General features: G+C 36.5%; 4 protein-coding genes and 1 long non-coding RNA gene across 11 annotated transcripts; 3 read left to right on the forward strand and 2 right to left on the reverse strand.

The window, feature by feature from the left end:
* Positions 1 to 644: 644 nt before the first annotated feature.
* Positions 645 to 3,866, forward strand: LOC111795547 (protein trichome birefringence-like 24). Of its 2 annotated transcripts, none has more exons than XM_023678037.2 (4): positions 645 to 800; positions 1,252 to 1,583; positions 1,916 to 2,193; positions 2,590 to 3,583. In XM_023678037.2, the coding sequence occupies exons 2-4, from the start codon at positions 1,274 to 1,276 to the stop codon at positions 3,361 to 3,363; spliced, it is 1,362 nt and encodes a 453-aa protein (XP_023533805.1). In that variant the 5' UTR covers positions 645 to 800; positions 1,252 to 1,273; the 3' UTR covers positions 3,364 to 3,583. The 2 variants fall into 2 exon arrangements, with proteins under 2 accessions (XP_023533805.1, XP_023533807.1); XM_023678039.2 differs by lacking the exon at positions 645 to 800 and adding an exon at positions 3,603 to 3,866 and having other exon boundaries at positions 856 to 1,583; positions 2,590 to 3,404.
* A 2,138-nt stretch (positions 3,867 to 6,004) lies between these two features.
* LOC111795946 (P-loop NTPase domain-containing protein LPA1 homolog 1) lies at positions 6,005 to 11,701 on the forward strand. Of its 2 annotated transcripts, XM_023678591.2 has the most exons (8): positions 6,005 to 6,324; positions 6,507 to 6,683; positions 7,747 to 8,051; positions 8,951 to 9,032; positions 9,203 to 9,619; positions 9,704 to 10,444; positions 10,708 to 10,818; positions 11,108 to 11,701. In XM_023678591.2, exons 2-8 carry the CDS (start codon positions 6,537 to 6,539, stop codon positions 11,480 to 11,482), a joined length of 2,178 nt encoding a protein of 725 aa, XP_023534359.1. In that variant the 5' UTR covers positions 6,005 to 6,324; positions 6,507 to 6,536; the 3' UTR covers positions 11,483 to 11,701. The 2 variants fall into 2 exon arrangements, with proteins under 2 accessions (XP_023534359.1, XP_086980112.1); XM_087123986.1 differs by lacking the exon at positions 7,747 to 8,051 and having other exon boundaries at positions 6,007 to 6,324.
* LOC111795947 (uncharacterized) lies at positions 10,631 to 13,105 on the reverse strand. 2 transcript variants are annotated; one of them, XR_015421117.1, is made up of 3 exons: positions 11,747 to 11,884; positions 10,962 to 11,029; positions 10,631 to 10,831 (listed from the first exon to the last, which is right to left on the reverse strand). It is a non-coding gene; the product is annotated as an uncharacterized LOC111795947 (long non-coding RNA). The 2 variants fall into 2 exon arrangements; XR_002815270.2 differs by lacking the exons at positions 10,631 to 10,831; positions 10,962 to 11,029 and adding an exon at positions 11,062 to 11,656 and having other exon boundaries at positions 11,747 to 13,105.
* A 4,834-nt stretch (positions 13,106 to 17,939) lies between these two features.
* On the forward strand, positions 17,940 to 20,969 carry LOC111795662 (SNF1-related protein kinase regulatory subunit beta-3-like). Of its 3 annotated transcripts, XM_087124271.1 has the most exons (5): positions 17,940 to 18,085; positions 18,290 to 18,412; positions 18,549 to 20,214; positions 20,295 to 20,388; positions 20,464 to 20,969. In XM_087124271.1, exons 4-5 carry the CDS (start codon positions 20,362 to 20,364, stop codon positions 20,788 to 20,790), a joined length of 354 nt encoding a protein of 117 aa, XP_086980397.1. In that variant the 5' UTR covers positions 17,940 to 18,085; positions 18,290 to 18,412; positions 18,549 to 20,214; positions 20,295 to 20,361; the 3' UTR covers positions 20,791 to 20,969. The 3 variants fall into 3 exon arrangements, with proteins under 3 accessions (XP_086980397.1, XP_086980396.1, XP_086980398.1); XM_087124270.1 differs by lacking the exon at positions 18,549 to 20,214; XM_087124272.1 differs by lacking the exon at positions 17,940 to 18,085 and having other exon boundaries at positions 18,092 to 18,412.
* A 15-nt stretch (positions 20,970 to 20,984) lies between these two features.
* On the reverse strand, positions 20,985 to 23,130 carry LOC111795661 (UDP-glycosyltransferase 86A2). Of its 2 annotated transcripts, none has more exons than XM_023678204.2 (3): positions 23,000 to 23,130; positions 22,167 to 22,796; positions 20,985 to 22,086 (listed from the first exon to the last, which is right to left on the reverse strand). In XM_023678204.2, the coding sequence occupies exons 2-3, from the start codon at positions 22,693 to 22,695 to the stop codon at positions 21,140 to 21,142; spliced, it is 1,476 nt and encodes a 491-aa protein (XP_023533972.2). In that variant the 5' UTR covers positions 22,696 to 22,796; positions 23,000 to 23,130; the 3' UTR covers positions 20,985 to 21,139. The 2 variants fall into 2 exon arrangements, with proteins under 2 accessions (XP_023533972.2, XP_023533973.2); XM_023678205.2 differs by lacking the exon at positions 23,000 to 23,130 and adding an exon at positions 22,885 to 22,988.
* Positions 23,131 to 25,183: the final 2,053 nt, after the last annotated feature.

Here is a 25,183-nt window from a genome sequence, read left to right on the forward strand (position 1 = left end):
AAAAAAAATAGTCGTATTTTGAATATTTTAAAGTGCACGTTTGTGAGACCTTAATCAGAATGTATAGGGAAAAGATAAAGAAGTATCGTTAATTTCTTCATGCTCGTTCCAAGTTCGAAGTACCATTTGTACAAATAAGAACCCCGTTTGTTACATGATTAAAGGCCAATGGGTCAATCCCTTGACTATAATGTGAGGTATTGTTTCCAAGACTTTCTTGGACCAGCACCCGAGACCAGTCATAATCTGGAAAAGTAAAGCTCCATTTAGTGATCATATTTCACGATCTATGAATTTTCAGTTCACTGGAAACATTCTACATCGTAATCATGAAACCATTCATACTCGAGTACCTTAATCTTATCTTAGTTCTCTTGTTTATGCTCGTAGAGATATTGACCGAAGAACATAGATATTGTAATGAAATGCAAGACACCCTCGAGTTGTTTTATCTTGAATTAAACAGAAATTTAAAATAATTATAATTATTTCATCTTTAATATGCTCGGTCTTCATGGTCGAAATATTTAATCTAAAGAGTTCTCCCTCTAACTCCATTGATTCACAGAATTGAGATGAGATCTTGGTAACCATGTATTTGTAAGATAAAGAACGAAAAAAAAAAGTGAATTATTTAGAGGAAGAAAAAGGAAAACAAAATAATTTTCACGAATTTTCGTGATGAAGCGAAGGCACCGACTCCCAGAAAAAGTCCTCACCATTCCCCGCAGAGATTTGTACCTTTTCGCCATATCAAAATAGGGCCAATTTGGAAGATAAGACGACTGAAACTGGCGGAGGTATTTATTTCAAGTGGGTCGGAATCATAATTTTCATTAGCTGTAATTCCATATTTTAATCGTGTTAATGTGCCATTTTGATGATCTTATGATTTGATTACTCTAACCCAAAATTATTAGCGAATTAATATATTGATTTCTTTTTCCTTTTAGCTTGTTTGTGCAACTGGGTAGCTCCTCTTTTATTCGTATCATCTCTCTCAATCATTAATGGCTCAATTAGTTTCTGTTTCGCCTTCACTTTCTTCTGCACTAGGTTGAATTAGAACGACCTAAGTTTATCTTTCTTGGTTTTTTTGGCTTTACCCTTTTGTTACAACGACAAAATTTGGAGCGGGGAGCTTGGATCTAGATGCGTTTTAATGGAATCGCCCTGATTTACAGTATTGGATTTTGGATTTTAGCTTCGGCTTGATACGGTTTTGAACTGGGCATTGCGATTTTGTTACAGGGACAAAGTGGGGAAGAGGAAGATGAAGTTCAATTGGAAGCTGCCGTTTCCTTTTAAACGCAATCATGTATTGATTTTGAAGCTCGTTCTTCCTATTCTCTTACTGGGAATTGCTTTTCGATTCCTCTTTGCTAGTTCCGGTGACATTCCGGCGGTTTTAGAAACCCCTTTAACAGAGAGAACGGCGCCGCCGACGATTTTGGAAAGCCCTTTAACTGAGCAGAATGACGTTCCTGAGATTTTGGAAACTCCTTTGTCTAAGAAGACTGAGGATTTGCAGGCGACGATGCCACTGGAATCTCCGGAGGTTGAAGATCAGACACCACGTGATGGTAATGAACTGATGCTCTCTTTTGTGCTATTGTTCTTATTCTTTACAAATCACCCTCTCAAAATGCTTGGATTAGGATCGAAAATTCATAACTATTTGCTCTTCTTGAATTATAGTGTTAATCAAAATATGGGGTTTCTCTTTTTCTGTGTGGTGCTGAAGTTTTACTACCGTAGTGTTCTTTAAAATTGATACTCAATGTGGGATTACTCTGTTGTTAAGCAATGAGTTGCTTCTCTACTTATTTTTCCTGTTCATAATCTGTATAGAACTGTACTGTGCATTCTTAGATAACGAAGTGTTAAACTCTTGGTTGAATTGAACTTGGAGCAGGGAAGTGTAATCTATTTGTTGGGGAGTGGATCCCAAATCCATCAGGTCCTGTGTACAATAACGAGAGCTGCCCCCATATTGAAGCTCATCAAAATTGTATGAAGAATGGGCGGCCAGATACAGAATACCTATACTGGAGATGGAAGCCACGTGATTGCGAACTATCGAAGTTCGATCCACAACGATTTCTTGAGGCGATGAGGGATAAAAAATGGGCGTTGATCGGAGATTCTATATCTCGGAACCATGTTCAATCATTGCTGTGCATGCTTTCAACGGTATGTAATCATATGCCAATACTAAATTGAAAGTAGGGAGGGTTATCTGTTGATTGGACTTGACTGTCGACTTTATGCTTACCTTGTATTCCATAGATACGTTCTTGTTATACCATCCCTTCATAGAACAAAGCCAATCTCAGAAAATCATTCAAGCCTTTTCAATGTATAGCTCCATGACTTGATATCATATTTTGGTGAGTTCTTTAAGGATCTTGTGTGGGCGTTCTTGTGACTGGACAAATAGCTGTGTTGAGTCTTTTAGTGCTGGTAGCTCCTTTTCTTTTGGGCTTGTTGGTCTAGACATCCTTGTGTTGAATTTTAGTCGTTTCGTGTAGCTGTTTGATAAAGAATGGATTCTGCATCTTAATCAGCTGGCTGTATACTCATTCTCAGGTGGAAGTAGCAGTTCATATCTACCATGATGAAGGATACAAGTCTAGAAAATGGAGGTTTCCATCATACAACTTCACTGTTTCAGTTATTTGGTCACCTTTTCTTGCAGAAGCTGCTATATTTGAAGATTATAATGGTGTATCAACATCTGAAGTTGAGCTGCATCTCGACAAACTCGATAAGAAATGGATCGACGAGTTCCACGAACAAGACTACATGATAATTTCTAGTGGGAAATGGTTTGTGAAATCTGCACTATACTATGAGAATAACAAAGTGCTGGGCTGCCATTCTTGCCCAAAAAGGAATTGTACAGAGTTAGGTATTGATTTCGCCTATCGCAGATCACTCCGGTCTGCATTAAACTTTATTGTAGCATCCAAGCATAAAGGTATGATATTTATGAGAACATCAACCCCTGATCACTTCGAAAACGGGGAGTGGTCTAGCGGAGGAACGTGCGATCAAAGGGCACCTATAAAAGAAGGCGAGATTGGACTGAAAGAACTGACCAAGATTCTGCGACACGTCGAGTTGGAAGAGTTCAAGAAAGCAGAAGTAAAAGCATCTCGAAATGGGATGAATCTTAAGCTTCTTGACCTCACCCAGCTTTCATTGTTGAGGCCTGATGGGCATCCAGGCTCATACAGAGAGTTCCAACCATTTGCACATGACAAAAATGCAAAGGTGCAGAAAGATTGCTTGCATTGGTGCCTACCCGGACCGATTGATGCTTGGAACGACGTGATCATGGAGATGATGTTTAACGAATAATAAACTTCACCACGTCGAGCATGAGATTTTGCTACAAAAAGGTACGCTCTTGAATTTCTCTTATTGTAGGTAATGCCATCGAGGGCATCTTCTGCAGATTGTTGGTTGTTCATCTCTATCTGTATTAAAACACAGCCATTTGGATGAGTTGATTGATTAGTTACACATTTCTTGTCCTAGCTTGAGAATTAAAATGGACTGAGATTCATTGTTGCTTCTACTTCTTATGATTGAATCAGGCAAGCAGATCTTTGTAACTATAGTTCGAATGTACCGTTCGAGTTCATCGATCGTAGGATCGATTTTGTTCTGTGGTCCTATCATAGAACATTGGGAATCTTTTTGCAGAATTTAGACTCCAGTCAACAAACACAAAAGAATCTTGATTGAATGTGATAACTTTGTTCTTTGCAAATCAAAAAAGTCTTCCATTCTTGATTGGAGCTTCTTTGCTTTTGTGGAGGGAAAGAATGAAGATTGTGAAGTGGGTTCCTTTTCTTTAATTGAACCACAGATTATTCAGCTTTTTTGATCGTTAGTGGAGACAAGAAGTATAATTAAATTTTGAATAAGGTCTTTATATGTTCCTAAGCCTTTTTCTCCCTTCAAAAAGAGCCCTATTTCCTCTCTTCTGATTTACGTAATAAGGTAGAACCTCGCTCGGGTGGCCTCCTTTTCGACCTTCGGATGAGGGGTACCCAATCAAGGCTGCCATCCTCATCCTCGTGGCTCGAAGAGAGTCTAGAGTCAGGTATACGCTGGTTTGATAAGCTAAGAAAAAATAACTCAATCAGGCAAAGTAGGAGTCAAACTAGCACACCAAGGAGGAATCCCTTACTTGTTCGGTTGGTGAATATAGTATAGTACGAGATAACGATGAATTTGTGAACGATAACAGGACAGTTATTGGGTTGGAGAGGGGATTTGTGTGCTTGACGGTCATGGGGATGGTGAAATTGGAGTGTCTGTCAACTCCTAAAAGGTGGGATGCCTAAAAATGTATAAATAAAGGGCCAAATTTGAAATTATGCAAAAAAAAAAAAAAAAAAAAAAAAAAAAAAAAAAAAAAAAAAAAAAAAGTCACGGGAGCTTATGTTCAAAGGGAATAATATGACCTACCACGTTAGATCCTGGCTTAAAATTTGAATGTCTAGTTAAGACATGAAATGTTAAAAAAAATTAGGGTTTTAATATATATAAAATAAAATTTTTAAATTTGATTGGTCTATTAATTTTTTTTTTTTTTTTTTATATATATCATAAACTTTTAAAGTTTTGTGATATATTAGACATAAAATTAAAAATTTTAGTATCTTTTAAAGTAATTTTTAAAATTTAAAGTGAATTTACATCTAGTAGATTCTTGACATAGTAAATAATACAAAACACTGTTTTTACTATTACATAGAAATGTTATCAAAATTTCATGTAAAAAGCACTTTAATAATTTTACTACGTTATTTAATTTTTATTCCTATACCTTAAATTTTTTTTTTTGTTTATTTTGTAATAAATCTAAATAATTATACTCATATAAAGTTTCAATTACAAATATTTAGTCCAACTTATAGTTCAATAAATTAAGTAAAACAATAAAATACCTTAAATTTTAATTTAATTTTCATTCAAGTATATTATAAATAATATTAATTTTTAAAAAAGATTTTGAGTTTGTTTAGCTATTAATATTAATAACAATTCCCAAATAAATGATTTTGATAAAATTATACAACTCATCCGATTGAAGAATTAATTATACTAAAAAATCAAATAATATGTATAGTGGAGTAAATGAAAATATTATTACAATAAATTGTAAAATAGTAAAAAAGAGAAAAAAGATAAATAATTTTTTCTTAATTTGGAGGAAAAATTATTTTAGTTTTAAAAACATCACTTATTTTTTTAAGGATTATATTAAAGTCTATATAAAAAACACACGTGATAATTATTGTCAGAGTACATAATATATATCATTGTAATATCGTTATTGATGCGTTAGACGTCAATCAACTATATGCCAAATCGCATAATAATTTCTAGTCAATGAATAATGATTTTTCTTTATAAAATTTAAACGTTTTAATTTTTTTTTTAATTTATTGAGTTTGAATTTTTTAAAATTATTTTATATAGGATTGGAAGATTATATATATCATACCAAAAATAGAAAGTTGAATTTGTGCTTATTTTGACTGTGTTGGTTTAATTTATTTATATTCCCAGATGAATGAAAATAAATGTCCCATAAACAAAACGATAAAAAGGAATAAAAACTGGAGAATCTAATTCTTTAACACTAAAAAAATTACAATTTTGTTTCTTACTTTCTATTTTTGTTTCAAATTTTTAATTAAAAAAATCTATTTATTTTAGGTTACTCAAATAAGAAATAAGAACGTTACTACAATAAAAAGAAATTAAAAAGAAATTAATTTCTTTGTTTTTTTTTTTTGAAAGCGAATTTTCATCATGTTTAAATTAAATGTTTTGGCGTTATGTACACAGAAGGAGGAGTCGGGGACGACGTTATCGTTGAAGCGAAGTTGTTGGATTTTCTATATTCCAATATTACCCCGGGTTTTGGTTCGGAATTACGTGTATACCGGAGCCTTTGATTTTCCTTTTATAATCTCCGGTTGTTTTGTTTGTAAGTGTCTGGGAGTGAGGGGAATGGGAATAGGGTTGCAAAACCAAAGGAAATGGGGTATTAAATGGGAATTAGAATTAGGAGGCGAATTGGGTAATTTCAGTTGGAAGTCGCCCTCCAAAAAGGACTCGTGGAGGCTGGGTCTGTGCGCTGCGTGGAAGACAGGTGACACGGCAATGACCGCAACAATGAATAGAGCTTCTCCTTCTTGTTTATGGAGGATCTTCAACTTCAACCCTCGCCTCAATCCTACTTCTTCTTCCTTTTGATTTCCAACACACTTCTGAGATCTGTTTGATTATCGATTTCAGGTTCACGATCCACATTGCATCTGTTCTTCATTCTCTATCGTTCTTGTTCGTGTTTTGATTTGAATTGTGTTTTTTCGTGGTGTATTCCGCCCTTTGTAGGACAATGCTCAATGTCGTGGTTGTCTGTTCATCTTTTGAATTATTGGTTTTTTGTTTTGAGTTGTTGGTTGGTTGATGTGTAGATAATTGGCTTGGCTTGGCTTCTTACGTACATGGCGGACGTCGCTAAGGTGTTGTATGTTGTGATTTTGGATCATGAAGAACAAGAAAAGGAGGAGAAGGAGTCGTTCCGGTATACTCGCCCCGTTTTGCAAAGCACTCTGCAGCTTATGGGTTGCAAAGCACGACATGCTTTCAAGGTGCTTCATCTTTAACGCCTTTTTTTCTCTACATCTTCTCAATTTAAGATTGTTTGTGTTATATTGCCAACTGGTTTTCGTTTTCCTTCGCCATTGCGTTCTTTCTTAGGCGTATGGTCAAATATTTCCGTATCTGAATTCTAGTTGTGGATGTTGGATCTGCCTTTTCTTTTTTTGATATTGTGACATGCATATCTGTTTCCTTCCTTTTGCTTTTATTATTTTTTCAAAACCTGCGAGAGCAACCTGTTTCGATTGGCTATGCATTTTTTTGTGTCATGCATTTCTATCTGGTGAAGTAGTCAATTTTGCGTTATATTTGTAGAATTTTATGAAGTATAGATTTCCGCTATCTTGTTCTTCTTCAATTATGTTTATTTCTCTCTGTCTTTCCTTTGTCCCTTGAGCTTCTTGTCCTTTTGTATGCTTTAATTGTGAATTACCGTTTCTATTTTGTACTCAATTGCCGCTGCTGGGTTTTGAGCTTCACATACCGGTCTTTTTCAATGTCTTGACCATTCTCAAAAATGGTCTATTTTCGATCTCCTATTCCAATTCTCTCTTGCATGTACGAGTGCATTGTCATTATGTGGCGTACAAGTTTATGCTTTTTAGTTTGGGAGCTTGGATGTTTACCATTATGCATAGATGAACCTGAGGAATTATGTGGCGTTCTAAGTTGTTTTAATCTCATCCATCCTCTTCTATCAATGCCATTTGTCTACTCCAAATAAACTGATGGATATTTTAACATTTTTTGAACTGATGAGTGTGATGGAGAACATACAATGCCTTGTATACAATTGTATGTGGTCGACTTTCCAGCTTCATCCAAGATTTACAAATTCGAGAGAGATGTTTGTGAGTTGGGAGCCGCAAGTTATCATAATTTTTACTCCTACTTTCATGAAATTCTCGGTGGAAAAATAATAGTTGAAAATAACGAGTACTTCTGTTATTGGTAACACATCAAACAATGAATTCGATTCATTATTTAAATTTTAATTCCAAGCATTGTAAACTCTAGATTGATATATTTTTTTTCCTGTGATTACATGATTAGATAAGCCAAAGGGCTTTTGAGTTGATGCGGAAAGGTCATGGTGTGCTTCCTGAAGGGTCTGGGACAAGATTTTCTGAAAAAGAATGTGTTAATAATTGGGACGTGCGTTTTGCTGAAACTGAGGTTTGGAAACCTCTGAAATCATGTAAAGATGGTGAAAATAAAAACATTCCGTTTGAGCTATATAAAAGGCGCACAACTCTGATTGTAAGAAGAGCAAACTTCTTAGATGTTGTATGCAAAGCGCTGGCAGAATACAAGTATGTGAGTCCCAACCAGAGGGCTGACTTGCTTTTAGCGTGCAGGTAAACTCATAAATGATATGAGTCTTCGGATAGAGTCCCCATTATGTTCAACTGTTTTTCTTATTTGTTTTAAACCTACTTTTGTTTTTTCCACAACTTTGTACTTCTGTGGTTTAGTCATGTGCAGTTTAACTTCAAGCTGCCTTTTACAAGGATGAGTTTTGGGATAATCTTCATGCCAGAAAGTTTTTATGTTGATCTGAGTATTGTTAGATTTACACCTAGTCTATCTGATGCAAGTAGTCGGTGTATGTGACACTTGAAATATTTAAAGTACTTTATCTTATGCAATATTTTTCACCTTGGTATCTATAATACCACTTCAAATGGTTGCTTCAAAATGTATTCTAAGGATGCCATCTTAGTTAAAAGAACTGTTCACGACCTTATATTGTATTAATAGGTCATTTATCCTGTCCTGCTTGTTTTGTGCTCCACTAGGTTCTAAATGAACCCTAGTAACTAGTACAGCTGGTCTATCTTGTGGGAGGTTTGAGGAGAGAAATTTATGGGAAATTTGAGGGAGAGAAAGTAGTATTTTCTACCTTTGAAAAGAGATTGCTGCTGCTGTTTGTAATCTTGTAGAATTCTCGGTTCCTTATTCGGTCTCCATACAAAAAATATCTGGGTTTTCTCTGATCTGAATCAAAATACGAACACTTGAGACAATTCATAGGTTTCATGGAGTAAATTTTGCGTCTTTTGTTATTGTTTGGGAGATGGGTAGTCTTGCTAATTCATTATATTTGTTTCTGTTTAGGTTTATTATTGCTATTCTTTGGATCTTTGAATAAGATTTGGGGCTGCCTGCAAGTTTGTTAAGCACTATTATTATATTTTCTCTGTGATGCTTGTATAGCTGATTTGTATTTCTTCGTAACAATAATTTCTTGTCACAGAATCCGAGAAAGGAAGGAATCTGTAACTGTACTATTATGTGGTACTAGTGGCTGCGGCAAATCTACTTTGTCTGCCCTGCTGGTATGTCCTTGCAGCCACCTTAATCTTTAGTGACAAAAGTGTGTTGCATTATTCAGAGGCTTTTACAGTTGTTTTTGCCAACAGTTAACTGCAATGAATGAGTTGTAGTTGAAGGTATATTTTGGTTAAGAATGTTTTAACTTAGGTATACTGCATTTTTTCTCTGACAGGGTAGCAGGTTAGGCATTACGACAGTAATATCAACCGACTCAATTCGCCACATGATGAGGAGTTTTGTAGATGAGAAACAAAATCCTCTGCTCTGGGCTTCAACTTACCATGCTGGGGAGTATTTGGATCCAGTAGCAGTTGCTGAGGCTAAGGCGAAAAGAAAAGCAAAAAAGTTGGCAGGAAATACTCATTCATATCTGAAGGATGAAGTACTGGAGAGTTCATCCATTGGAAGACTTGATGGCCAACCATCAGACCGTTGCACTGAGTTCATCAGTCAAAAGCAGATGGCTGTTGAAGGATACAAGGCACAGAGTGAGATGGTGATCGACAGTCTTGATAGGCTGATTACTGCATGGGAAGAGCGGAAAGAATCAGTTGTTGTTGAGGGTGTTCACTTAAGCCTAAACTTTGTGGTGTGTAATCTAAGTAGTCTTTTCTTCCCTATCTATGTAGATTTTATATTCTTCTTGACATTTATTTTGATGCTGCTTTTGCAGATGGGGCTTATGAAGAAGCATCCATCAATTGTACCATTCATGATTTACATCACCAATGAAGACAAACACTTGGAAAGATTTGCAGTGAGAGCAAAATATATGACACTTGACCCAGCTAAGAACAAATATGTGAAGTATATACGTAATATTAGGACAATTCAAGAATATTTATGCAAGAGGGCTGATAAGCATCTTATCCCTAAAATAAACAATACCAATGTTGACAAGAGTGTAGCTGCTATCCATGCAACAGTATTTAGCTGCCTTCGCAGGCGTGAATCTGGCGAACAGCTATATGATCCTGTGCGGAATACTGTTCCTGTTATTGACGAGGAATACAGGAACCAGTGTGCTGCCAACTCATTGAGCTCCAAGTGCATGTTCCAACTCATCCAGAGGAAAGGTTCCTCTAGGAATCTGATGGCTATGGTTAATACTGATGGATCTGTGGCTAAGGCTTGGCCTGTTGATACAATTGGTGATACAAATGGGAAGCGTTTATTAGACCCGTGGGCTGAGAATGGAGTGGGGATTCCAATGTACGGTCCATTGCAGATTGATAAAGCTGAACCTGTTAATCTTCAATTTGGTTTCTATGGCATCAGTGCTTGGCCCACTGATGCTGGTGGGACTAGCCGTGCAGGGAGTGTTGATGAATCCAGGGCGGATGGGACTGATACTAGTAAATACCTTTCTTCTTGCTGCAGCTCTCCAAGGTTTTCCGATGGACCTTCCAAGGAGGTAGTTTTGGAAATGATTTTAATTTTCTGAAAAACTCGTTAGGTAATTTTTTATTTTGTTTAGAAGTGCATTTCCTCTCAATTCTTTTTCTTCCCGACGCACAGTACACAGTAGTTGTGGAAATTTAAAAGCTAACATTCAAGCCGTATATGTGCTCTGTATATTTCCTTAAATTTTATTTTCTTCCCCATCATATCTCTTTGGTGGTAGTCGGTAGAATGCCAATTTCTGCTTAGATTTGATGGTCCGTTATTCCCTTTCAGCTTAAGGAAGATATCTCAGTGCATGGGAGTGATGAAGAGGCTGATGATCCTCAAGAGCTTGGCAGCGATGAAGACTTTAGTGAAGATGGTGACATTGAGATTCATGAGGAGGTATTATCTAGTTCTGCGTACAAGAAATATTGTTAAATATGCTTCAAAGCAGTCCTCTGCACTGAGTTGAGTTATCCAAGGGGACTGTTCTTGCTTCATGAGTATTCAATATAATTTGTTTAACAATGTCATGCACTTTATACCTTGTTTTGGCATCGGTTCATATTTATCAATGTTGGTTAGTATTCTGCTTCATACTTCAGAAGAATTCCTGCAAGGATCAGTATGGATTACTGAAAGACCTGAATTTGAAAATTTTACGTGAGTATTTTATTCTTTTGGCCCACAGGAAGGCTCGGTTGATGAAGAGTCGACAAAATCAGATGAAGAATATGATGATCTGGCAATGCTGGACATGAACGATGGTTCCTGGTCGGGTGGTGATGACAATGAGTATATGGAAAAGGCTGGATCTGTTTCTAAGGGGCCAACGAGTGCTCGGGCAGTTGATAAGTATCGCCAGAACCTAGACCACTTCCTGCGCTCTAAAAGTGAGTCATCTAAGTCACTCTGCTTATATTCTTCTCACATGAAGGAGAAAGAAAGGAATGTACGAACTTCTGGTTCTTTGAAAATGAAAAAACGTTCCCTTAGCATTCCAGCCGTGAGAAAGCAAGGTTCAGCCATCGATGGTCCCATACTATCTGGAGCACCTCAGGTGTAGCTCAAGAATTTTGCATAGCTTTTAGTTTTTTGTTTCTTTATTGTTCTCTCGATGATCTCGTCTTTACTGGAATTAGCTTAAGACTATGCGGGTATAAACACACCGCACCCCTGGGTTTAAAAAATGTACAGAGTGGTGCTCCTTGTAATGGACTTGCTTCGTGTTGTAGCGTTCCTTTTGAGTATGTATACATATATCCAGATCTATATTAGGTACAAATGACTATACTGCTTAAAACAAAAGGCTAATGTATATAGAAGTTACCTGGGCTGCCATTGACCTCCTCAGGACCTGTAGCTTGGTGCTTGTGGCTGCTGAGTCGTTGCATAACAACTGAGGAAGTAGTGGTTAAAATCCAGATGAGTGCTCAAGAGCCAGGGACTCCCAGCTTTTAGGATCCGGGAACAGCCATCTTTCTGGCGAGAGAATTTTGGTAACGACGTCCTTGCTCTGGCATCTTTTGATTCTAATTCCATTTCACATTGACATCATCACATTCTGGGTATCTATTATTTTTCACGTTGTTTCTTGTTCTCACCACTTGGCATTTAACTTAATCGGGTCCTGTAGTCCCACATCTTTCTCATATGTCACAACCATACAGGCAGAGGGGGTGGTCCATCTTATCTACTGAATTAAATTGCATGTTTCCACATCGGGATTAACAGGTTTTGTAGGATTCGTTGGAACATATACTTTTTTATATAGCCCAGTTGCTAAATAATTTCTCATTTGATGCATGAATTTTCTGTTTAGTTTCGAGCCAAGCAGTAATTTTGAGAATGAAACAAGGTAATATAATGAAAAAAGGTGAGCTCTAATTCGAATTTTGCTACAAGCCAACCCCATATCTCCTTCCTTGTAGAGACCATCTGTAAGTAGTCAGTATCTATTAGAATTTGGGGCACTACTTCTCTCAGTCATTTCGTCGAACAATAAACATGCACTTCGGATCGTCCCTACCTCAAATAATTAGATGATACAAATGGGGTTCCACCTTCAAGCACTCACCATGCATCTTCATCACTCATTTCTCAGCCTTACCCATCAAAAGCAATATCAGATCCTAACTCCTCAAAATTCCATCGCTTGGCACAACAATAACCATCACGTAGAATGTAACAATGTTAAATGCATGTGATCTAATCGTTTAAGAGCTAGTAATGGACAGTACAGGTCTTCTCATCGATCTTAATGCCATGGGGGTGGAGTCGAATGGCGCCGGAGCTAAGATTGTTGAAATGATTACCAACAGTGGTTTCGAGGAGGGATTGGATTGACGATTCGGCTTCGACAGCTTTGAGGGTTTTGAGGTGGTTTTGAATTGACGTTGTGGATGTTCAAGATTTTTGGTTCAGAATCGAGGGAAAGCCAACTATAAAACTCCTTTGGCTTCTTCCACCTTTAGCGGCCAATCGCCAAGAAGTAGAACAAAATTATAAAGAAAATTTATTTATACCTCCAATAATTTTCTTCATAGGATGATCTCTGGTGAGGTAAAGTTCGGTAGGAAAGCTAAAAAAGGATAGTTGGTCACTTACAAATAATATAAAAGTCAGACTATGTAAGGCACTGGTCGGAGGGTTAGGGTTTGGTCAGTTGCAAATAATATAAGAGTCAGACTGTGTAAGGTACTGGTGGGAGGGTTAGACCCTCTCCGTAGTAGACGCATTTTAAAGCCTTGAGATAAAGCTCGTAAGTGAAGTCCAAAAAGTACAATATCTGCTAGCGGTTACAAATGATATTAGGGGCACCCATCGGGCGATGTGCCAACAAGAATGCCGATTCCCCAAGAGAGGTAGATTATGAAATCCCATATTGGTTGGAGAGAGAACGAAACATTCATTACAAAGGTATGAAAAACGAGAGAGAACGAAACATTCATTACAAAGGTATGAAAAACGAGAGAGAACGAAACATTCATTACAAAGGTATGAAAAACGAGAGAGAACGAAACATTGTTTATAAAGGTATGAAAAACGAGAGAGAACGAATCATTCTTTATGTGTATGAAAAACTCTGACGCGTTTTAAAATTTTGAGGGGAAGCTCATAGGGAGAGCCCAAAAACACAATATCCGCTAGCGGTGGGTTTGGGCTATTACACGTAGCTTCTCTCACAAGATTTTCCTGACTATCTTTCTTTATAAATACATACTTCGTCTTTATAAATACATATTTTTAAAATACTTATAAATTCCAATGACATAAAATGATGTTAACATAGTAAATGAAATGTAGATCCACTTGAATATTGTGTTTTTGGTGGAGTTTTGACCTTCATCTTGTATAGATAACTATAGTAAGGTCATGATGGTAGGCTAACTTTTGCTTGCTACCTCTTGTGTAACTTGTCAATCATGCATAATAGCTTATCTTGTACAAGATAAGATGTGACACGACGACACAAAGTGCAGTGATAGTGAGTACCAGATACAACTTTGCATCGATCGTGTTCGATATGTCAAACTCAACAAGAGCACTGTAGATATAAAATCCGCCTTCCTTAGACTCCATGTCTGATTATGCCTCTTCATACTTGCATTTGGGATAAACAACTTCGAATTGATCATACAAATACAAATTCTCACTTATAGATCAAAATTTGCTCTAGTTAAACGACTAAAACTCGTTTGCCTAATTACTAATATACCCTTTGCATAGCTCAATTTTTGTTTGGAAAACTCAACACAATGACTAACAAACAATAAATAAAAAGAATGGTAAATGTGTAAAGAGATGAGATGACGTCCATTTGTTTCATTTAGGTTATGAAAAAATGTGAAGGGTGGAATGCTGAGGTGGAGGTGGGTCCCACCCTTCCCTTGCGTGTCTGCCACATGTGTATCAATCATTCTCACATGGGCCCCACCTTTGTACTATTTTTAGCCCCCACTGTCATCCTCTTCCTCTGCCACATTTTCAAAATTTTCTTTTAATTTTCTATTTATATTTATATCCCAACACAACACTCGCAACCCTAAATATGACGTGTACTCTTGATTTTTCCGGTTTCATGGATGATTTAAATATTTTCCATAATTTTTTTAAATTTTAAAAATTAAAAAAAGGGTATCCAACACACCGTCATCCATTTGAGTTTGTCAACTTCAATACCTAGCATCAAATTCAAATTATATATATATATAAATAACGAAATACAGATGAAGTGTCTAGAGCATAAGATTTCCACCATGATATGATATTGTCCACTTTAATCACAAACTTTATAGTTTGATTACTTTTTCAGAAGGCTTTATACCAATGAAGAGTATTCTTCACTTATAAACTTATGATCTTCCACTGAATTAACCAATGGAAGACTCACTCGCATTAATCCGGAGCGATCAGTGTCAGAGAGAGGTGGGCGAGTGGGCATTCCTGAAGCATCACTGTCAGTGTTTACAGATACAAAAGGCAGAAGAAGGGGTCCTAATTACAGGCATGTCTCGTGCCAATTGGTCCACCAACAAACACAACAAGAGTGATGGATTATGAACGCTAAACCTCAACGTCCACTGACTGACACACAGATACTCTTTCTTTGCAAACCACATTTATCCCTCTTTCGGATCATTTCTTGTTTCTCTACTTTTCAACTCAACTCCCCCCACTCCTCTCTCACTCGCTACCCGACTCATCTCTATGAGCTTATCAGTAATGAATACATCTCTATTAATACGAGAGCTTATACTCAAAATAGACAATATCATAAAGAATAAAAACCTCGAATGTTGGAGCTTTTCATCTCTTGAGATTCTGTTGGCTGCTACTCAAGACGAGACAAAAACAAGAAAAATAAAGAACTTGGCTGAGCAGCTAGATCTGGAATCTGAAGACTAAGAACAAGGACAATAAGATGATTAAAGAGAATTAAAAGAAAACCCAGAAGATATTATGAACTAAAGAGGAAGAAAAAAGGCATGAGCTGTGAGATGGAACATGAAATATATATATATGCATATCATATTCAAAGTGGTTTATTGCAGATGCAGCATCATCAAGATTCTCAATTGCGAAGAAATCTGGAGAATTTCATTTGAATGTGAATCTTGATAATGCTACACCAGCAACCAACGACTGTCATTCACGAACAAACACAAAAAGAAAGGGAAGAAGAAGAAAGGAGGAAGGTTGAAGAGAAGGAGAGGGGTTTGGGTATGTATATAATGGCAATTGATTATTGGTCACTTGTCAATGCTTCACACACCTGGCGCATTTTTATTGGTCCTTCTCTTGCTTCGCTGTATACTACTGTCATTATACCACAAACCCTAATCTTTTTTTATTTTTTTATTTTTATTTTTTTATTTTTAATTTCCAAGTTTTCCTCGTATCATCACCGTCTTCATCACGTGGGATTGGCTTACACTAATTCTTTTTAGAATCCAAATTAAACTAATCATAATTCTCCTAAGCTTATCTCTTCATTTTTTTCAATTATTTTCTTCTTTTTTCAGAATTTAATGACCATTGTTTTTCAATTTTTTTTTTCAAATTTTAAATTTTTAATTTTTTAGTTGATGATATAAGGAAGATAAAAAAATATAATATTTAAATTTTTATTATTTCGAAACATTAACAAGCAGTAATTCAATCTTCTTCTTGGATTAGAAATCACATTTAGGGTTATAGAAATCACATTTTTCAAAAAAAAAAAAAAAAAAAATCAAAATTACTTTTAAATATATTAATTTTGTTAAAAGTTAAAAGATAAAAAATTGAATCAATAATATTTTACCCAATTAAACTATAAATAATCTTTGAAATATACGATTTGGTTCGTTCTTAATTAGGTCAAAGGAAGCTAGTTTTCCTTCTATATTTTTATTTGGTCTATTATAGTTCGTGTTTGGCTTTTTTTTAATCGTTTAATCTTTGATTTCTCGGGGTTATTCTTGCGATCGAATTTCAATCATGCACAAAGCCTATAAACATGACTTCCACTTATTTTTTTTAAAATCAAACCAAAATTTATAAATAATTTTTAAAAAACAGGTTTTGTTTTGAAATTTAGTTAAAATATAAAACAAATGTAAGGGAAAATAGGGTATAAACTAAAATACCTTTTCTATATTTGGCATATTGCCATTTATGATGCACATGCATGTGAAATTTTTAATAATTCTTATTATAAAAAGATAAAATACAATTCAAAATGATTAAATTGCCAACAAATATTTTAAAAGAAAATTGTATTCAACCTTTTGCCTTCATAACTTAAGTATGCTAATAAATGTGGTTTAAATGTAAAGTATATTTATAAATGAATTTATAATATAGTTTTGGGTAATATTAATACAATAAAATTTAGGGTAGAAAATAATGATGGAATAAATAAAAGGGAAGGAAGACTGACAGATTCCTCTGCACCACAACGCCTCCACCCGAACCGCCGGGTCCATGTCCGTACATGTGATGTGCCCACTTCAACGCCGCTTTCCCATTTCCCTCGCTCTTTTATTTATTTATTTATTATTTTTCTTTTAATTTAATAACAAGATTATTCTCTGATTTAAGTTTTTTATTTATTTAAACTTACCAATTTAAAATTCTCAAATGATTAAACTATATATTAAGAAATATATTTGAATTATATGGATAAAAATGTACTTAAAAAAAGCGTGACGTTTTTGTAATAATGGAGTTTAGAGTAGGGGACCTTCATGGTACGTTGATCCCGAAACTAAGAAAGTGATTTTTTCGATAGTTAATTAAATATTTTATTGTAAAAGAAGGAAGCATAATGTGCATGAGTATAAAACTATACAACATTAAATTGTATATAATTGTCACATGGGTACCGCATCTAATGCAACGGTCAACTGGATATATTAATAATTAAAAAAATAAAAGAAAACAGTACGAGAATGGCTGGAGATGGGCCAAAGCCCAAAGATAGGAGGAGGCCATGGGCTGATGTTATGCATAAAGGATGGGCCAAGCCCAAAATCTTCAATTCCACCTTTAAAGGATGGGCCTAAGCCCAGAGCCCAAAGCCCAAAGATAGGAGGAGGCCATGGGCTGATGTTATGCGTGAAGGATGGGCCAAGCCCAAAAGCTTCCATTCCATTTTAAAAGGATGGGCCTAAGCCCAAAGATAGGAGGAGGCCATGGGCTGATGTTATGCACGAACGATGAGCCAAGCCCAAAATCTTCAATTACAGTTTTAAAGGATGGGCCTAAGTCCAGAGCCCAAATCCCAAAGATAGGAGGTGGCCATGGGCTGATGTTATGCAAAAAGGATGGGCCAAGCCCAAAATCTTTAATTCCAGCTTTTAAGGATGGGCCTAAGACCAGAGCTCAAAGCCCAAAGATAAGAGGAGGCAATGGGCTGAGGTTATGGCTGAAGGATGGGCCAAAGCCCAAAGATATGATAAGGTAATGGGCTGAAGGATGGGCCAGGCCCAAAAAGTTAACTTCCATTTTAAGAGAGAGAGATGAATATATTGGGGAAGAGCATATGCGTGCTCCAAATAAGGAGTTGGTTCGGATTCCCTTTCGTGGATTCGTTTAGGGAGGCAGTCTCTGTGTTGGTCCCCTTTGCCTTCTTCTTCTTCTTTTTCTTCTTCTTCTTCATTTCTTCATTGCCTCTCCTTTTCCTGTATGTATCTCTCTTTTAACCTTCCTTCTCTCTCTTCTCCAGTGGTTTTTTCTATTTCAGCTTCTTCAATTTTCCCTGCCTCGACTTTCTCTGTTGCTTCTTCAAATTTTAGATTCTTCTGTCCTAATTTTCCTGAGTTCAAACTGCCCAATGTTGTTCTTATTTGACTGAATCATTTGATGGATTGCTTATAATTTGTTGCAGGTAAGTTTGGGCTTTGGGAATTCGATTATTGTTCCATTGTCTTCTCGTTTCTGGGTTTCGGTCTGGGCTTTCTCTGGAGCTTTTTGGTGGATAGTTGACGGGTCAAAATCTGTAATCATCCAGGTTAATCTCCTTCTTGAGCTGCAATCTTTGATTTTCTTTTCAATTTTACTTAGTAGTACGGTAGCGCCTACGAGGTTCTGTTTTTTGGCTTACCCTTTTTGTTTCTTCTTCTCTTTTGGGTTCTGGACGTCTGCAGCCGATGCCCATTTGATGTTATGTATATGCTTACTCTTATGGTGTGTTTTTCTCTGTCATAAATTGATTTTTGTCTGAAGGGTCACAATCTGATTTTGTTTATTTCTATTGCATTATCTTGGTAATCTGTACTGTTGAATTGGAAGCTGGATACAGCCAAACTGTGGCATTGAGCGGGCCTGTAATTATTGGAAGTACAGGAAGGAACAATGCTCTTGATACTCTTTATATATATATATATAAGTAGTACTTGACCCAATAGCACGCACGCCTATCATTGATCAAAGGAATTGAACTTTACTCTACTTCATTGTTTCTGGTTTGGTTGTTTCTTGACAATGGAATGATTTTATAAGCTATACCATTTCCTTGTGAATTTTACTATGTCTTTTTTAATGTTTGTCTGCTTAACAAACGCTACTGTTGGATGTTATATTGAAGTATTCGACAACTTGGTTCTCCAATGTTTGTTTTGTTTGTATTGTAGCTCTATTTCTAGTGGTATGGAAGAACACTAATTCCTTAGTTATTCAAATCTTAAGGGAGACGTTGAACCTAGCGAATGCCCTGTCCTTCTCCCAAGAACCCCTTGCACATCTATGAGTAACTTGCCATAGTGCCATCCCCAATCCCAAGGAAACGGAGAAACGTGAAACAACACCGACCCTTCACCGTGGTAGACTAGCAAGGCTACAAGCCATCTTCTCTCTGTAAGAAACAAAAGCCTTTAAAAACAAATTGCCCTCGCAAAACAACATCCACCATGTAAGATCCCACATTAGTTGGGGAGAAGAACGAAGCATTCTTTATAAGGGTGTGGAAATCTCTCTCTAGCAGACGCGTTTTAGAAACCTTGAGGGCAAGCTCGAAAGGGAAAACCCATCTACTAGTGGTGGACTTGGGCTGACCATATCCTTTGAAGATAATCTTTGCTATAGGTCAATAGTGTCAATCCTCATGTGAGAGCCATGCCAGGGGAAAGTTTTGACCTTTTGATTCTCGCCTTCCAAAGCGAGTAGAACATTGAGGGAGTGAAGGGTGAGATTCACACAAAAAGAGAAGGAATACAACAAATTCCTACCCTTGGGCCACGAGAGTGATTGTTATTTAGCGATTAAAGGAGATTTGTTACAAAGCACTCTGTAAGAAGATCTCTGAAGGCATCAAGATTAACATCGTCCTGTTATTCCCAAATATCCTCACGAATATTGCAAAACACTCATTCAATTGGCTGTATATATCACTCCATTTAGCGAACCAGGATAACGCCCTAGTTTCCATTCTGTCGATTTTCTATTGAACTTGAAACTAGAGAATATGATTTGACTCCTCACATTTGCTAGTCTGGAAACTCGTGGAATGTTTAAGAGATCTTTCCACTATATATTCTTGGATCTGAAGTTTAAAGTTTGATCGACATACCTGATGGAACACCAAAAGAAGCAATAATGGGATTGCTCAATAGTTTCGTCGGTGTCTCAATAAGTTCCCATTGGCTGCGTCGAGCATAACCCTGCTGCATGACTTCATATTTGAATGAAACTTGTCTTGACCTCTCACCGAAGCCCATCCTCTTTACGTTTCTGATTAGTCGCGTTAGGAGAATGAAATGTCATATTGGTTAACATTCATGGCAGGGTTGAAGTGTATCCTTGATTGATTTGAAGGTAGCTAGACCAGAATTTCAAGGTTGTACAATATTATACAAAGTTGTATGTAAATACTCACTGAATTGTGTTCATTTCAGGTTTCCAGTTTATAATTTTCTACAATTGATGAGTTTCTTCTGTTAGCTTGGAAGTTTTCACTTCAACATGAACAACCCTTTCCCTGAAGATAGTGTAAGCTGCTAATCCTAGTTGTGTTCATCTTCTAATTACACCAAATGGGGTTTAAAACATGAATCCTTTCTACAGGATCAGACCACCGTAGTCGGTTTCGAAGTTCCAAAATCACCGGATTCAACCTATAACAATGTATACCTTGGAAGCGAAGACGACGCACGTGATCCACCACCCGTCCCGCCTCATTTGCAGCACACCTTACTCAGTCACCCAGCGGGCCGAGATGCTGGTGGAACTCTTCCTTTGCCACAGAATGTGGTTCTCAACCACCTTTTTATCGAAAACCGGGAGACTCCACGTTCCGTTGTGGCTCTTGGATTCACTCATCGTTTTCATTCAAAATATGTCACGGTTGTGCTTTACAAACCGGTTCATAGAAGAGGAAGTAGCGCGCCTTAGTTATGCATATACATCGAAATCATTCAATAGAACTAGTCCATCGGTAGAAATTGTTTATGAAGTTAGAGCAGAAGCATTTAACTTTTTCACCAAGTAAATGATTGTTGATGGGTAGATATTGTTCTTGCATTTTTTGAACTGTTAAAGGATGCAAATACTTCTTATCTTCTTAGCTCGAAGTTTAGACTTTAGAGTTCGGTTTGTAGGACGTGTTTATTAATTTAGCCTTTGGATTACATTATATTCGAGGGTTCAATCTAATGACCCTATTAACACAACTTTACCTATCGCTCACTCGTGAAAGAGGAGGAAAGACAATTTCAGGCCTCGGGGACGAAATGCTCTAATTTTAGTAGCCATTGGACATTGATTTGTGCATCTTTTTGTCCCCAAATTTGTCTGAAATGGCTGCGTTGAAATCTTTTATGAATTGGTTCATAGATTGATGGGATGAACCATTAGGCTTCACTGCATTTTCCAATGCCTTCTTGACTTCTCCAACGGCAGCTCGATATTGACTCCCAGATTTAGCATCCATCAGATGGTTAATCTTCTCCGAAACCCTTTCCTTAGATATCTGCCGTCCATTTCTCAGATTAATCCCCACCTTCCAATCTTCCACCACCAGTTTCCGATTGGTGAACTGATCCGTAAGCAAAGGAAAACACAACAGCGGAACATTACACCAAATGCTTTCCAGAATTGAATTCCATCCACAGTGAGTTAAGAACCCTCCGATCGCCGGATGGGACAGCACTTGTCTCTGATGACACCATGGCACAATCATCGAACGGTCAGAAACCTCCTTCCGGTAACCATCCGGCAATGGATCGGTGTCTGTTGAGCTGACAATATCCGGTCGGAGAACCCATATGAAATGGACCCCACTCATCGAAAGCCCATGGGCTATTTCGGTGAGGTCCGTTTTGGTGACGTGGGCGTAGCTTCCACACGAGACGTAGAGAACCGAGCCGTGGGGTTTGGAGTTGAGCCAGTGGGTACAGTCGGACTCGGGCCAGAGGCTGGTTGCGACGGAGGTTTTGGTGTAGCCAGGTGGGAAAATAGGTCCGATGGTGTAGAACCGGGTTTCGGCTTGTAGCGCTGAAACGGTGTCGTTCTCGAGCTCATGTACGGAGTTGCATATCACGAAATCTGCAGCTCTAACATCCTCAAACGCTGCGAAAATGATTCGGTGGCAAACCGACGTCGTATCTGTGTCTTGTAAATACGACATCATGTCTTGTGGATTGATTGCGCGTACTCCTGGTATGTAATCAATGGCGTCCTCTCGAACATCTGTTCAAATTCACATTCAAATTCAAATTCAAATTCAAATCCAAATTCAAGTTAACCCGATTGGGTATGAGCAAACCAACCCGGGCATGCAAAATGGCGGTTTTGTCGGAGAAGATTCATATGATAATAGAGCGTAAAAACCAACGCCGGTTCGGTCCAGAACGAAACATAAAGCAAATCAAACTTCCTCGCAACCTTCGACGGCCACACAAAGAACGTATCCGCTATCAGACAACTCACCGGCGGCCCTCCCTCTTCAGACGACGCCGTTTTCACAATGCTCTCGACCTCCTCCTCCACGTGAGCCGAAAACACATGCAACAACGACTCCATGAACTGGTCGTGATTCAGCGACCGGTCGAATCCAACCGGTAGTCCATCCGACACGGTTCGGTAGCGTACATCCAACCCCGACTTCCGCACCGCGGAAAACAAATCATCTCCAGCAGGCAAATGGGCTTTGGCGATTTGGCGGTGGATGGCTTGCGTGTTCACGAAGGTGACGGTGAAGCCACGTTGGGCGAGGTCAGTTGCCAGGTGGACAGACGGTATGACGTGGCCTTGCAGAGGGTAGGGAATAATAATGGCATGGGGATTTTGGCGCTCCATTTTGGCAATTAGGACAGAATTAGGATAGCACGTAAATCACAACAACCCGAGTTTATATCTTTTAGACGTCGCGAAGCACAAAGTTGACCCCAGAAATGAACCTAAAAAAATGAATGGATTAGCCTTCAATTTCGGACAAACATTAAGGAAATTGAAATTTAGTAGAGAAATTAAAGGATAAATGCATACAAAATTAAGAACAACAAGAAGAAGTAATGTTTTTTGAGCTTAAACCCCAAGGCTTCTGTAAACATAGTACACATCGAATGAACAAAAAACCAGACAAAGATTGCTGTTTGATTACCAGATGTGGAAGAAGACCAAGATGTCTCTGTATTTATTTCCTATGTATGTTTTATAGGCTATGAGCTTCGCTTAGTCATGCCTTTATTTTATTTATCTCTTATCCTAAAGTTTTGGTGTATAATATAATTGATAACCAAAGTTTAGACTCACTAAATTAGCTTCTAGAATATATAGAATCTATGTAACAAGTCCATATACATTTCACCGTGATTGGCATCAATTTTCTTTTTACTCCTCTGTTAATTTATTTTATTTTGAATCAACTCAATTATTACTATTATTAAATTTAAATATATATTTTGTTTATTTTGATGAAATTTTTTTATTAAATAAATCAAATACTTATTAATTGATCAGCTGAAAATAAGTAAAATTTAAAAGTTATTTAGGACTAATTAGCTTATGATCTTCAATAATTATGTTACTTATTTGATTATTTATTGAATCTAATTTTGATTAAACTATAATGAACAAAAATTAATTAAATATCTATTGCAATAATAATTTTATACATAATTTTTTTGAATTATTTTAGGATGATTTAATATTAATAAATATGTCTCGATTTAAACAACATTTGATTTTTAAAATATAAGTGGTACTTAGGGTTAAAAGTTTATATAATTTTATTAAAATTAGTAAATTGAGGATAATTATTAAAATGGATCCCGGAATAAACTCAACTCAATCTCAAATTATTTTAATAGGTTGATTCAACTGTAATGTGACGTTTGGACATTTTATTCTTAGATATCCAAAACAAAACTTGTAAACGAAAGAGAGTTATCGAAAGAGGCTTTAACTTTTCATATTTTGCGGTTGAAAATTAAGCCTACGAACAATACTTATTCTAGAATTTGGTTAAGAAATGTGATATTTACTCAAAATATGAGAATCATAGAGAGAAAGTGGTAAAGAAACAAAAACGCTTCAATAAATAAATAAATAAATAAACAAATAAGAATTGGTTTATTTTGTGTCAAATCAACTTTACGAGAAAAAAAATAAAATAAAATTTAAGATGTGCGAATGTATTTCTACTTTGCATAACTTTACTCTTTATTTATTTAATACAAAGTATTAATCAATTTGAATGTACAATTATTAAGTTGAGAATATATATATAGAGAGAATAAAGTAACTGTTAAAATGAAGTAAAAAGTAAAAAGTAAAAGAAAAAAGAGTAAAAAAAATGAAGGGAAAACATTAATTAATTAATTAATTATATGGTAACAGGAAAGGGACATGAAATTGAGAATAAAAAGTACAAAAACAAAAACTGGTATAATTATTTTGAGGAGAAAAAACCGGTTTTTTTTTTTTTTTTTTTTTTTTTTGAGGAATGGCTTAATAATTAGTGTTGGGACATGTGTGGTGTGAGACAACAATAAATGTGTACTAGGACTTCTTGTCTGAACTTTTTAATAAATTTAATAATATTTTATAAGAAAAAAATAAAGAGTAAATTAATCACGGATCTTCGTAATAGTATGATATTGTCTAATTTGCTTTGAGCTCCCCCAAAATGCCTCATACCAATACCTACTTGTAAACGCACGAGCTTCTATTAAATTAACCAAGTTGGGGGTAAGGACCGGAATAGTGATCTCTGTTTCGGACTTCATTCCTTCACTATTTCTTTTGTAAATGAAGATTTCTTGCTTCGTTCGAAGTAGTTTTTCACAGGACTTCTACCTCGTAAGTTAAATGTACTATCTCTAGTAGGGCCGAGTTGGATCAGAAGAGCCGACCAAATATGTGAGAAAGGAGAGGAAGTTATGGTTAAAGAGGTGGTTGTACAGAGGATTGTCTGTACTTTGAGGTATGCATTTATACGTGTATGTATGCTCACACGCCCTCCATCTAAACCCTACAACCCCTCCCCATTTCAATTCAAATATTTCAGATCCAGATTTCATAAAAAGCTATTTTATATATATATAATAAAAATTAAAAGAAAAAGAAAACGAAATGATAATGATTAATTAGCAAAGTACTAAATAAAACTTGACAGGTCCTTTTCCATTGGCCCCTAACTCAATTACAAGATGGTTAGCTTAAAAAGCATGTACCATAATTCAGAAAAGATACTCCAACAAACGTTCTTCAACACTCATTTGAATATTTTCGATCGACCGTTTCATTTCAAATACACTTATATTTAACTATTTGAGTTCCATTT

The sequence above is a fragment of the Cucurbita pepo genome, chromosome 5 (assembly GCF_057944985.1).
Source record: "Cucurbita pepo subsp. pepo isolate OVF chromosome 5, ASM5794498v1, whole genome shotgun sequence".
Taxonomy (NCBI): Eukaryota; Viridiplantae; Streptophyta; class Magnoliopsida; order Cucurbitales; family Cucurbitaceae; genus Cucurbita; species Cucurbita pepo.